This window comes from Athene noctua, chromosome 5 (genome assembly GCF_965140245.1).
Source record: "Athene noctua chromosome 5, bAthNoc1.hap1.1, whole genome shotgun sequence".
NCBI lineage: Eukaryota > Metazoa > Chordata > Aves > Strigiformes > Strigidae > Athene > Athene noctua.
In genome coordinates this window covers 10,197,905-10,211,067 of record NC_134041.1, presented here as the reverse complement: position 1 = coordinate 10,211,067, position 13,163 = coordinate 10,197,905, and the positions used below count along the sequence as shown (strand labels likewise).

Sequence of the window (13,163 nt, the reverse complement as noted above, 5' to 3'; positions counted from 1 at the left end):
ATAACTTGTGGGGAATGAGGAATTTCTGAGTGTTGGTGATTTTTTCTTTCAATACTTTAAACAAAAGGGTGTAAAACACCCACCCACCCAATGTCAGGGTTATTTCAAATGTTGAAAACCAAGAACAGCTTTACCTGCATGACAGTATCCCCATTCCTTCCTGGAGGACCCCACCTGCCAGCCCCCACCACCCACCTCTCCTACCCCCGGCTCCAAGAGCAGCCCAAACCTGTTCCTCAGCATCACTCCATCACCCGCTAGCACCTCTCCCCTGGCCCAGTCGTGTGGGTAATCCCCCTTAGTAAAAACCCCCATGCACAGGTGATCCAGGCCCAGGAAGGAGTTTTGCTCCTTTTCGCCAATTTAAGATGGGGCAGGTTGGTGGTTCCAGAGGATTTTGGCTCTATGCTGGAAACCTTTGCTTGGGCCAGGACCCCTTCCCAGGCAACTAATTCCACCTAACGTGCCAACCCATGCACCAGCCTCCCAACCTATTATTTACAAAGAGTCAGTAAAACCAAGCAGGGACAGAAATGATGGGGCTCTGAATTAAGCCTGGAGGGGTTTGCAGACACCTACCCAAATCCTCTGTGCTTTCTTGTACCTCAAGCACCCTTTAAAGAAATGAGTGTGGTTGAAAGTGTCCCCATCAAAGGACTTTTTCCCTTTCAAATGATGCATGTGGGTGGTTTGTTTTGGTTTTTTTTTTTCTGACTGTAGCATGGTAGATATTTCTGTGCCTTAGCATCTTTGCAGAGGGTGAGGATGGGCTTGGGGCAATCACTCCGTCAGGCATCAGGTGGTGGATGAGAGATGGGCCTGATGGAACGGTGATGGCATGATGTGGTCCTCAGCTCCCAGCCGCCAGAGCAGCAGCCTCCTGCTCCCCAGTCCTGTTTCCCAAACACCCTCCCAGGGATGGCAGCAGGGATCAGAGGATCAGCTCAGTCACAAATATCAATTTTGCAGCAATCCGAGCACTCGGGAATGGAGGCTAATCCTACTGCTGCTTTTAGGGCTTCCCCCCAAGATTCAAAGAGGGTGTGGGCTCCTACCAGCCTCAGGCAGGCAAGGATCCTCCTAATGCTGGAATAAATCCAGCACTGCAGTCCAGCCTGAGGGCATTGGCACAGCTGAACCACCATCATTTTCAATGCAATAAAACCAAAAAATTCAAAGCATACCATTAAAACCCTTTTATACCCTATGTACACGCGCACTGTTGATGCATCATCAACTCCCTTTGCCTTTCTGAATTTAAAAATCCCCCAGTCCAAACGGATGCTTCACTAGCAATTTTTTTTTTTTTTCCCTTACCAATTTTGAAATTCATCTTCCTCGAGAGAAGCTCTGGCCCTACAAAAACTGCTGGGAAAACTCTAAGAGAGCTCAAAAGTCTCGGAGCTCACCTCCTGAGTGATTACAGCAGAAGAATCAGGGACTGGGAGGGTGACAGAAAACACCTATGTACCTTTTCATTCAGTGGATACTGCATGACAGCATTAAACAGAAGTAATCCCACGTCATAAATACAACAACCCCAAACAATCCAAAGTTAGGTATAGGAGAAAGGAAGAAAGGAAGAAAAAAAAAAAAAAAGGAGAGAAAAAGAAATAGTCTTAATCCTTTTAATAGTTCTTTTGCTGAGGGTATTTTTTCACCTCTTTAAAAAGATACAGTCAAAAGATCTCGGACAACAGGAACACGTGGCCCCAGCTCCTGCTCAGACTGGTTGTATATGTCACAGCCCAGAGAAATGCTGCAGCGCTGGCAGGTTTCAGCAGTCTCCAGCACCACGTGGAGCTGGAAAGCGTCGGTGGCCTCCGCCAGCAGTGAAAGAGGAGTTTCATGTCTCAACCAGGCGACTGTTTAAAAAGCGATCATCATCAAATGGTCTGAAAACCCTCTAAATGCTGGAGAGGTGCTGGCCACATCTCCTTCCCCTCCACAGAGTCACATCACGAGCAGTATGTACAATGAAGATGACTTCAATGCTTTTCTTCTTTGTACGATCACGTACCTAAATACCGAGCGTCCATCTGGTTTGGTCTTGTCCTCAGCCAACGCTCCAGCCGCTCTGTCCCGGGCTGGGGAGGACGGGGAGCCCGAGCCCCCAGGGAAAGACAGTCACAAATCCCACAGGCACAAGTTCCAGCATCCGCACGCTCGGGTCTCGCCTTCCCCTTGGTGCTTCGGGAGCGATGCGGAAGGTCATCACCGCTGCGCGCTGCCTTCTACAGGGAGAATGGCATGGTGCAGGCTCCGCGTGTGCTTCGAATCTAGTGTTTCGTGCTCTTCCGTGAAACTGTCCGGGCTCGCTGCTCCGTCTAAAGAACTTCCACAACTAGAGTTAGGAGACAGCATGTCCTGCAGGAGGTCTTCCTGGACTATCCCAGAGTCTTTGTTCACTTTGCCCCTTTGGTTTCCTTCTTCCTCCTGGTCATTGAGCAGCTTGGCTAGGAAGTTGATGTATTTCATAGCCAGGCGCAAAATCTCATTCTTGCTCAGTTTTTTGTCGGGTGGGTGGGTGGGGATGAGCTTGCGAAGCTCTGCAAAGGCTCCGTTAACATTCTGTTGTCTCCACCTCTCCCGACTATTGGTAAAAATGCGACGAACCACTTTCGTGTGAGGACCTGCAATTGCAACCACACAGAATTAGGAGCAGGGCACAACAAGCCATTTATTACTTTGCTGAATAGGTCATGGTTTCCCAGATTAACCAACTTATTTTAGTGACATCATCAAGGCCATGAAACAGGAGTTTCCAGCTAACTGGAAGCTAACCTGATGAGCTGAGGTAGCCATAACTTCTGTTCGATCCTGTGGAAGGGAAAAATGGAGTTGCAACCTTTTAGATGTCTCTTGAGGCACCTAAATTTACCTCTCCAAGGAGGAAGTCTTAGGCCTTGACACATGCGCAGATGGCTGCTGTATTTTTAGAGTATTTCAGTTCATCAACAAGGCTATCTCAGCATCAAAGGTCCTATTCAGAGTTTATCTCACTATATGGTTTTATTTTCTATCCCAAAACTGTCTTAAGGACATACCATTGGGACAGGAAGAAATTAGCTTGAGCCAAGGCTTTGACAACAATAAGATCCAGAGATCTTCCCTGATGTAGGCAGGATCCAGAGTTGATAGAGACCATAGGATTGCCTCCAGCCCTCTGGGTGGTTTGTATGCAACAGGGTGGTAGGATTCAGCCCGTAGCAATGAGCACAAGTAGCAATGCGACCCACAGAGTGAAAGCAGTGTCCTTGCCAGAATCATGGTGGTGATCATGGGTAGAGGATGAAGCAGTTTCACAGCTGACCTGATGGATCCACCTGCTCTCTCTGAACATCATGGCAAAGGCTCCCTATCTAATAATAATTGCAGAAGGGACTCTAAATTGCTAGAGGTGTCCATCTGGCATGTGAAATCCAGCTAAATCCCTGTAATTTTACAGCTGTTCTCCTGAAGGGGGATGTTACAGGGGATGGATGCACAAAACACAGCCATTCTCTTTGCAGATCATCAGGATAACACCTGTTGGCACGAACAAGACATTGTCTCTGTGTCAGGAGAGACCCAGAAGTACTGTGCTGCAGGAGTAGCAAAGCTGGAAATCAGGACTGCAGGTCCATGGAAACCAGTTCATGTCAGGAGACATTACTATTAAGATGCTTTGATTATTGCACCCTTCCCATCTGCACCTCCAGGAGACACCAGCAGTGGAAGGACACACCAATGTAATGAAAGTCTTTGAGAATGACCATGACAGAAGACCCCATAGGATGGGAAGCACCACATAGAGTGAGAATCATCACAAAGTATGATGTAAAGACTTGCAGATACCACATCAGTGAGTCGTACCCAAAGGACAGGCTGCAGATATCCGCACCATCTCTCCCCTGTAGCACCCACTCTGAGACACTTGCCTAACTAGTCCCTCCTAGTGGCAACAAGTCCCTGGCCACAGTGAGCAGTTTAAGCCAGCAGCTCTGCCGTCACCAACCAAAACCAGCATCCTGAGGGGCATTTAAACATCATTATTCTGATATAGGAAAACTCATGGCTGCTTTGACTATGGCAGATCAGCCAAAAAGATGTGATTTTGGAGGCATCCTAGTCAGGCTGCAGCTTGACAGATCCCATGGCATCACACGAGAAGAGGAATCCTATGTTCCAGCTGACTGAACACCATCACCCTTTCCTCCCTTCAGCGGAAACTGAGCCCCTTCAGTCCAGCACATCCCACGAAATACCCCCACCACAGGGTTTGCATGGAGACACACTCCCAAGCAGCTAGATTAAAGCTACCACCTTCCCCAGCATGTGAGCAGCCCTACAACTCATTTGTCCTCACAGCATGCTCAGGAGCAGAGAGTGCCCCAAAATCGCAGAGCCCCTGGGGTAGGCTGAAGGATGTCGGAATGAAAAACTCCTCTCTGACCTCTAAGATACTGGTCTGATGCTTTAATAAAGGTAATTTTCCACTCCCAAACAACACTTAAGTGTCTTTCATATGAACTAATGTGCAAGAACTCAAGGAAAGAGGTTTCTTGTGCCTGATGTGCACAGCCCACTGTGCCACGGGGTTGTGGAGAAGGTGATGGGGACCAAGGGGACCTCAACAACACCAGGCTGCCTGGCACTGCTAATAAAGCAGTGGAGAATGTGCTACAACCTACTGCAATAATACAGCAGTTTCAATATTTAATGCTCTTTCCAGACAAAACAAAGCAACAAGCCTTGAATCCCAGAAGAGATGCAGCTTAAAACCTTTTTACTCCCATAGGAGGGAAAAAAAAAAAAAAAAAAAAAAAAAAGCTTTAGATACTCTTTTTTTTAAAAAAAAAAAAAAAGAAAAAATCTCAAGAGACTTCCAGACTTCAATCATACATCTCTGTTCACTGAAAGTTGCCAACTAAAAGGTATCCATAAATAGGTCAGAAATCCAAAAAAAGATGTGCTTGTTTTCATCCAGGGGCACCCAAACCAAGCTCCAGTGTATAACACAAATTCTGACACAGCTCAGATTTTTGATTTCTGCATCAACTGAATTAAACATATCTTTTAGAAAGAGATCGGGCTTTGTCCAGGACATGTCAAGCAATGGAGAAATTTAAAATGCCCCATAGACGTGTTATAACAGAGATGTGTTTCTCATAAAGAAGCTTGCCTCAATTCCAGCAGTTGGCTGAGAATTTTTGCCTGGATTTTGTCCCAATTGATTGACAGATTTTTTTTTTAATTGTGTTTAGAGATCTGAAGAAAACTAATAAGAAGACGAACTTCCAAAGTTCCAAAATATCCTTGAAGATACTTGTTTTTACATTTTTAATCTCCATTTTTATCTAAAGAAATTCAATGCAGCAAACTTTCCCAAAAATGGATAAAGAAATAGTTGCAAAAAACCCACCACTTGTTTCCTTACAGAGGAAACCAAACACCAAGAACCCAGCGAGACTCTCCTGCCCTTCTGCACCTCCCGAGGGCTGAGGACCCGCAGGAGCGATGCTCCGGGGTGTCACGGATGTCACCCGGCAGGTGACCTTCAGAGCGAGGAGCAAAGCCCAGCATGATGCCCGGCATGGAGTGCATATCCCTACAAATTGCTCCTGTTTGGACAGCATCATCTGGTACCTGCTTTTTCTAAGCCCAGTCTTGGAAATTCACATGAGCCAGAACCTGCAGGATTGGGCCCAATCTAGACACCTGCGTCAAAGCGCATATCGAAAAACTTGGTTACAACCAAGTATCTCTGTAATCCTTAATATCTAATTTAATAGCAAGGCAAAAGCTTTAGTCAGACACAGTGATTTGACGGACTTTTCACCGTAACCGCTAAGCCTCTGAATCGAAACCCAGACAAAAAGCCCTTCTTGTGGCGGGGGCTGAGACGAGTCCTGCCCCACGGGGCTGCGGGCTGAAAGGACCAGGCAGACGGAGGAGGGCAGAGAGTGGGGGGAGAGGGACTGATGAACGCAGATAATGCCCTGAGCCCTTCATTTCGGGCTGTGTTATTTGAGAGTGGTGTGGATTATGATTTGATCTGATTTTAGATTAGCCGGGTAGCAAGGAAGGAACAGCTAGCTAGAAAGAAGGAAAATTAATTGGCGATTGAAATAAACAGCGTTTACAATTGCTGAAAAGAAAACACGTTTCAACGGACGGCGTTTGTATGGGCTGTTAACTCTGCAGATAAACCTGTCAGCCGTCCGCCTGCAAATTGTTCTTGCAACCCCCCCTTTGCCTGGGCAGCGCTGCCGCCTGCCCGCAGCCTCCCGCAGCCCACGCCGGCTGCCTGCGAGCGGGCAGCGGGACCCTGCCCTGCCTGCTCCCTGCCTGCTCCCTGCCTTCCTTTCTTTGAAATTACCCTGCCAGGCCGCCGGGGAGCCCCGCACCCGGGATCTCTGCTCGGACAGCAGACGGCCACCCTCCCCGATTGCTCGCCGGGTACCCCGGGATGCTTTCCCCGGCGGACTGCAGCGGGGTGTGGATATAGGCTGAATCGAGCTGGCAAGAGGGACCAGCCACAACCCCGCCGTGACCCTGCACAGGTTTAGCTCTCCGCTTCCAGGCAGTTCAAAGGCGGGTGGGATCTTTCTGCCCAAGGCTGTGGTCTGCGTTCGGCACGTCTGCAAGCGCAGGGTGTCACTGCAGCGGCCCTGATCCAGCCTCTGCACCTCAACAAAGACTGAAATTTAGTGGCTTCCTTCGGCTTTAATCTCTAAGCAATTTGCAGAACGGGGATGTAATTAACCATACGCTGAACTGCTGTGCTGCGTGAAAGCAAATCCACGGAGCAACGCTGGCCGTTAGTCGGGGCAGATCTGGGCTCTGCTGTACAGAGCCTTACCCGGGGGAGCGACCCTGCCACCACGGGCATCCTGTTCGCCTTTGGCGATTTTTAATCCCAGCGTGTGGCACCGTGCAGCAATTTGCCCCCGTCAGCAGCCGGGGAACCCCCCAAGAGCCAGCGCAGGGGCGAAACGCTCTCACCGTCGGTGATCTCCATCTCGTAGGGAGAGGGTCTCCTCTTCACCCGGTTGCTGCCGTACATGGAGAAGGAGTCCGGTTCGCCGAAAAACCCGCTGCAAACGAAAGGCAGAGAGGCCGTGAGGACACTCCGGCATCCTCCCGGCCCCCACGGGGCGGAGGGGAGGAGGGCCCGGGGCCGGCGGGAAGCCGGGGGCTGCGTGACCTGGAGGGAGCTCACGACTCACGAAGCCGGACCCGGAGTCGTGCGGCCACTCGACACGCGGCCGCCCCGGGACACGCACTGAGGGACTCCAGCCCTGCCTGGGCAGAGGGGCCGGGAACAAACCACCCCCCTCCCCGCGGGCACGGACGCCCACCCTGGCCGGGTCCGCGCCGCAGCCCCCCCGGGGAGGAGATGGCAGCGGGGCGCGGGGGCTCCGCTCCGCTCCTGCGGGAGCGTTTTCTGTCCCTTGCGCTTATTTGCGGGACTCATCAGAAGACAGAGAGAGTCCGAGGGTCTAAACTGTCTCTCGGCAAGTACCGCCCTTCACTGACGGACCCCTTTGCTCTGCCCGGGGCAATTTTTTTTTTTTTTTGGTCCCCTAGGAAAAACAGTTTTTCATTTCGGGTTATTTCTTGTTTTCCCCCTTTCTTCCTTTGCAAAGTTGCATGCAAACCCGCGATGACTAAGCGCCGAGCCCCGCGCAGCGGAAGGGATGCTGCTGTTGCTGCCCCCCTCCCTCCCTCCCTCCCTGCCCGGCACCGAGCCCCGCAGCCCAGCGGGGCACCCCTCGGGGAGCCGCTCCGAGGGACCCCCGCCGGCGGCGGGGTGGAGGGGGGACAGACACGGACCTGTTGATGGTGGCCAGCGGCTGGCCCAGGTTGTAGAGCATGGCCCTGCCGGGGGGCTGCAGCGGGATCGCGGGGGGGCTCAGCTGCACCATGCGGGCCTCGCAGGCGGCCTCGGCGGCGCGGCACGGCTCGGCGCCCGGCGCTCTCTGCATCGCCTCCCCCGCCGCCTCCCGGCTTTTTATGTCCAGGGAGCCCCCCCGGCGCACCAGCTCGATGACGGGCACGGGGGCGGCGGGGGGCCCGGGGGAGGGCCGTCCCGCCTCCTTGGCCGCCCCGTTGAGCAGCAGCTGGGGGTCCGCCGGCGCCTCCATGCCCCCGCGGCTGCTCTCCGGCTCGCTCGTGGTCTCCGCTTCCGAGTCGTGCCGCCGGGGGGGGCGGGCATCGCGGGGGTCACTGGGGGGCGGCGGGGCGGGCGGCCTGTCCATCGTCCTGCGGAGAGAAGCAGCGGTGAGGGGCGGCCCCGGGGGGGGGGGTGTGTGTGTACCCCGCCCCGCGCACCGCCCCTACGGGAGGGGGGGCTTCGGGGCTCGGGGTGACAAATGGGGGGGAACGGAGGGGGGGCGAGGGGGAGGCACTAATCGCCCCAAATCAGTTTGTCGGCGGGACGGGGCCCGTCGCCGCTGCGAGGGGGGCGGGGGGGGCCGCGGGCCACGCCGCCGAGCCCTGCCGTGACGTCACGGAGCGCTCCGGCCCTGCCGTGACGTCACGGAGCCCCCCGGAACGGTGCGGCGCCGTGACGTCGCGCAGAGCCCCGGCCCCGCACGACGCAGGGGACGGTCGGGCCGGACACCCCCCCCCTCCACTCCGCAGCCGCGCAGCGGGGCCCGAGCGGCGCCCGGCGCACCGCGGGGATTTACGCCCTACAGGCGGAGGGCTGACACCATCGGGGCGGCGGCTGCAGCGAGAGGGGCTGGGCAGGAGGCTCAGCCCTCCCCCGCCCTTTGGGGGAATTTCTCCCCGTTTTGGGGACCCCGGCGGTGCTTGCTGCCCCGCGGAGCCAGCCCCATCGTGGCCCGGCCTGTCGGCAGCGGCCTCAGCCTCACGAGCGACCGCCTCTCCTCCCGGTTTTTTATTATTATATTTTTAAAACGGCGAGGTATACCCTGAAGCCACCTTTTGGGGGAGAGGGGGTTAAAGCAGCCCATAACGGAGTCAATCCCCGGGCGCGTTCGCGGCCGCAGGAAGGAGGAAGGGCCGGCCTGGCGCGTAGGAGCCCCCCATCCGCGGCCGCGCACGATCATTGTCCCCTTTCTCGCATAGAACAAACACTGTCGCGACAGGGCACCTTGCGCTAAGGTCAGGCAGCGATTATTTCCATGTCGTTTCTCCTCCACTCCCCACCCCTCCCTCGTTCAGGCTTTTTTCTTTCCTATAAATACCTATAAATAACGGGCTTCAAGCTAAATAACGAGCTGCCACACACCGGGTCTCCTCCCCATCCTTCTCTCTCCTTTGCCTTGGGTAATTTTTTTATTTTTTCGTTTCTGCTGGGCTGAATTGAGAGACAAAACCTTTTTTTTTTTTTTTTTTTTTGGCCATATCACGCCATCTCTCTTGGAAAAAAAAACAAACCAAAAAAACACCCAAAACACAAAACCACCCAACATAAAGCACAAGCTCTCTGCCTTCCCTCCAGCCCCCTCCGCGCCAGCCCTCCAGAAGGAAAAATCTAATTGCCTATTCCGATATTGTATAGGAAGAGATTACTCACATGTGTCATATTTAAGTAGGGACACCGCAAGTCTCTCCTGTTTCAACAAAAGCGCTCTCAGTGTCAGGCTGAATTTACTCCTCCCACCTCAAGGTACTTACGACTTTACAGAGAGGAAGGACACCCGCATCGGGATAAAACTGCTAAATCCTGGGAGGAAGAGAAGGGGGGGAGAAAAAGAAGAGAGGGTGGATCTCGTGGGCCCGGATTGCCAGAGATCAGTGGAGAAAGGGGTGCAGGAGAGGGAAGGAGGGACAGCACCCCGGGGCGGCCCCTGTTATAGGGGACAGCCGGCCACCCCCGGGTCCCCCCCCCCGCCGCGCAGCCGGGAGCCACCGCCTCGCAGACGGGGCCACAAAACGCGGCGGCCACGGCCTGATGTGGAAAAAAAAAAAAAAAAAAAAAGATGAAAAAGAAGGGGAAGGAAAAAAAAAAAAAAAAAGGCCAAAAGAGCACCTTATATTTGGGGCGAATTGGGCGGGTTTTTGGACACATTGCAAACACGGTCTCCCCGGGAGAAAATCCCGGACGGGGCCGGAGACGGAGCTGTTTTTTTCCCGATGGGCTTTCAAAGAGCGGCGGCGTTTCTCCCACGCCCGGCTGGAAAATTTAATTCGTAAAGGGGCAAATTTCATTGCTAAAGGGGCCGGTTACCGGCAGCGCTCCCGCCCTAGGTGCCGCGACGGCCGGGGCCGGGCCGCCGGCGGGGTGAGCCCGCTCCCCGCCGCGGATCAACAGGAAGGCAAGGACGGTTCCCCCCCCCGCCAACGAAATTATGAAAAATGAGGTTTTCCCGGCCGTAAAACCCGAAATAATCCCGATAGCGTCTCTTCCCGTTTTCGTTAAAAAACGAAATACACAAAACTACAAAAATACCCGCAGTCTTTTGCCTTCATTTGGGGGTGATTTCGTTTAGAAAAATGTGGGGGGGCATTAATTCCCCGCCCGTTGGTTTCTGCTCCGCAAAATCCTTTTGTTTTCCAGCAGCGGATAGGCAGGAAATTTCCAGCCCAGAAACGCACCTCTCCCGCGGGCCTTTTGTAGGGAAATTGCCCCAAAGCGGAGGGGCGGGAGGGAGCGGTATCTAGGGGGAGGCCCCCCCCGGGAACAAGCGAACAGGCCCCGGCCGTCAGCCAGGCCGGGTCCCGGTGTCCGTCCCCCCCGGGGAGAGGCTGGGGGAAGCGGGGCCCGGTGGGCGCTTTGCCCCCCGACCTGACCCACCCGCCTCCTCGCTGCCGCAGCCCGGGGGTCCGGGGAGGCTGGGGGGGTGGCAGCGTACCCCACAGTTTCAAAGGAGAAAGTGTGTTTTCCTCCTTCTCACCCACCCCTCATCAAAGAAGAAAAAAAGATTAAAACCCAACCGCGGAGAAGATCTGGGTTTTTTATCCCCCCTCGCCTGTCTCTTACCTGGGGTAGAAGCCCCCCCAAGCACCCCTCGCTGCCCCCCGAAACCCCCCAAAACCCGAGCCCGCCACACCCAGCGCCCCGGCCCGCTGCAGGGCCCGATTCCTCTCTACTCACCATTTGCTTTTCATTGGGAAAAGTGAGTGGAGCCATTTTGTGGCCTACGCATCGCGGCTATATTTGTAGTAAGTGTTGGGTGGCTTCATCTGGGTAGGCTCTAATTCCACATCACGTCCAGTTTCCTATTTAGTATGGAGAGCGGAACACTACTGCAATGTGGCCGAGAGAGATAAAGCCCCAGCAGTGGCCCGCCTGCCCTGATAAGCTTCTAAACCCATTATTTATGAAATGATTCATTATTATTTGGCAATTTTATCGAAGGAAAGCGGAAAATTATTGCAGGGATATGCATAGGAATAACTCCGGAATGCATGCCTTCTAGCTTTTTATGTGTGTGTGCTTAGATGCTCTTAAAAAGACACTGAAAAAAAAAAAAAAAAGAGTAATAAAAAATTGCACTGTGGCTGCCCACATCTGAATAGCAATTCTTTATTTTAGTCCTCTTGGAGGTTATTATGCCCCTGTTTTGGTGGTTTGGAATTTTTTTTTGTTGTGTTTTTTTGTTTTTGTTTTCTTTTTTTTTTATTTTAAATTTTATTATTAAATATGGAACACCTACTCCGTTCTTAATTAAATTTAATGAGCCAAAATAAATTGTTGGAGATGCTGAGAGAGAGGGAAGGGGTGTGGGCTGCTCTGGGACAAGCGGAGGTAAATAAGCACATCGAGAGGAGATGTTTTGGAGAGAAGTGGCCCCATCCCCAGCCTTTCTCCCCCCACACAGTGTGTTTACGCTGAAGGGCTAAACTGGGGTGAGCTCCCCGTCCCCTCGCCCGTGCTGGGGCCGCGGGAGCCCGAGGGTCCCCGCCGGCCTGGGGGATGCTGGGGCACGGGGAGCGGAGCGGGTACCGAGCCGGCACCCCTCGCCCTCGGGAAATTTGGGATGTGAGAGGAGGCGAGAGCTCGGTGCGGGAGCCAGGGCCGACGAGCCAGGAGGAGAGCGGCCTGGGGAAGGGGAGAAAGGGCCCTTTTTCCTCCCGGAGCAGTGCGGGGCGGCCCGCGGGGCTCGGGGACCGGCTGCGCACCCCGTCGGGGCTGGGGCTGGGCCCGGCGGCCGCGGGGTCCGTGCCCGGGGGGGGGGACAGGGACACCCCTGGCCTTCGCCAAAGCCGCCGTGCAAAGGGAGCGGCTGCGGGGGTCGGGGAGGCGGGCGGGCGCGGGGGTCGGTGCCCTACACGGCTCTTGCAAGGCGACGGGACGCGTCTGAGACCCTCCCCAAATTGCCAGAGGGTCCCGGCAGAGGAAGGGAGGAGAGGCGGGGTCGCTGGAGGGTGCTGGCTCCCTGCCTCCGGACGCCCGCAGGTAAAGCGTCCTGAAGAAGCGGTTTTCGATAGCTCGGGGGGGTCGGCCTGCCCGGGCGAGCGAAAATCAACGAAATTTCTACCGGAGCGGGGCGGAGAGGAGAGGGCCGGGGCTGAGCACCTCCCGGGACGCCCCCGGTCCCTGCTGCGGGCTGGGGCGAGGCTGCGGCCCCCGGCCGTGCGCGAAGGCCGGGGCGAGGGCGAGAAGCGGCGGCCCCGCCGGGGCGCTGAGCACCGGCCGCACCTGCCTGGGCGGCCCGTGTGGCGGGGGGCGGCGGCGGGGCTGGGGGTGCGGGGGTCGCCATTGTCTCCCCACCACCTGCACGCCCCCCCGCAGGGGGAAATGCCGGAGCTGTTATTCTTCCTTTCACTCCTTCCCCTCAACCTCCCGCTCTGGACGCGGCCGTGGGAGAGGTTTCCACAAACCCTCCCCGCTTCCCCCCGCTCCTCCTCCTCCTCCTCCTCCTCCCCCCGGGCGCGGCTGGGGTCGGGTCCCGGCAGGCAGGAGCCCGCACGATGCCGGCGGTCGTGCGTGGGGCGGCGGGGCAGGGACGGTCACGACGCGGTGGAGAGCCCGCCGTGCCTCCCGCCAGGAAACACGACCATTTTCAAGCCGTCTCCTCTAACCAACAGGAAGCGTTAAAGATAGAACAGCCGGCGCTGGGCGGGGGAGATTAGGAAGCCGAGCATCTTCTGCGCACCGAGAGCGGCTGCGGGGCCGCTCCCACCCGCGTCTACCCCCGCGGGGTGGCACCCGTGGCCGTGGGCAACTCACCTCCTCCCGAACGGCTGCCCCAGCCTAAGCGGGA

General features: G+C 55.4%; 1 protein-coding gene across 2 annotated transcripts; it reads right to left on the bottom strand.

The window, feature by feature from the left end:
* Positions 1 to 211: 211 nt before the first annotated feature.
* On the bottom strand, positions 212 to 11,158 carry TAL1 (TAL bHLH transcription factor 1, erythroid differentiation factor). Of its 2 annotated transcripts, XM_074908112.1 has the most exons (5): positions 11,051 to 11,158; positions 9,530 to 9,679; positions 7,819 to 8,247; positions 6,988 to 7,079; positions 212 to 2,633 (listed from the first exon to the last, which is right to left on the bottom strand). In XM_074908112.1, coding segments are annotated over exons 2-5 (942 nt in total). In that variant the 5' UTR covers positions 9,532 to 9,679; positions 11,051 to 11,158; the 3' UTR covers positions 212 to 2,214. The 2 variants fall into 2 exon arrangements, with proteins under 2 accessions (XP_074764213.1, XP_074764212.1); XM_074908111.1 differs by lacking the exon at positions 9,530 to 9,679 and having other exon boundaries at positions 11,051 to 11,144.
* Between the last annotated feature and the right edge of the window lie 2,005 nt (positions 11,159 to 13,163).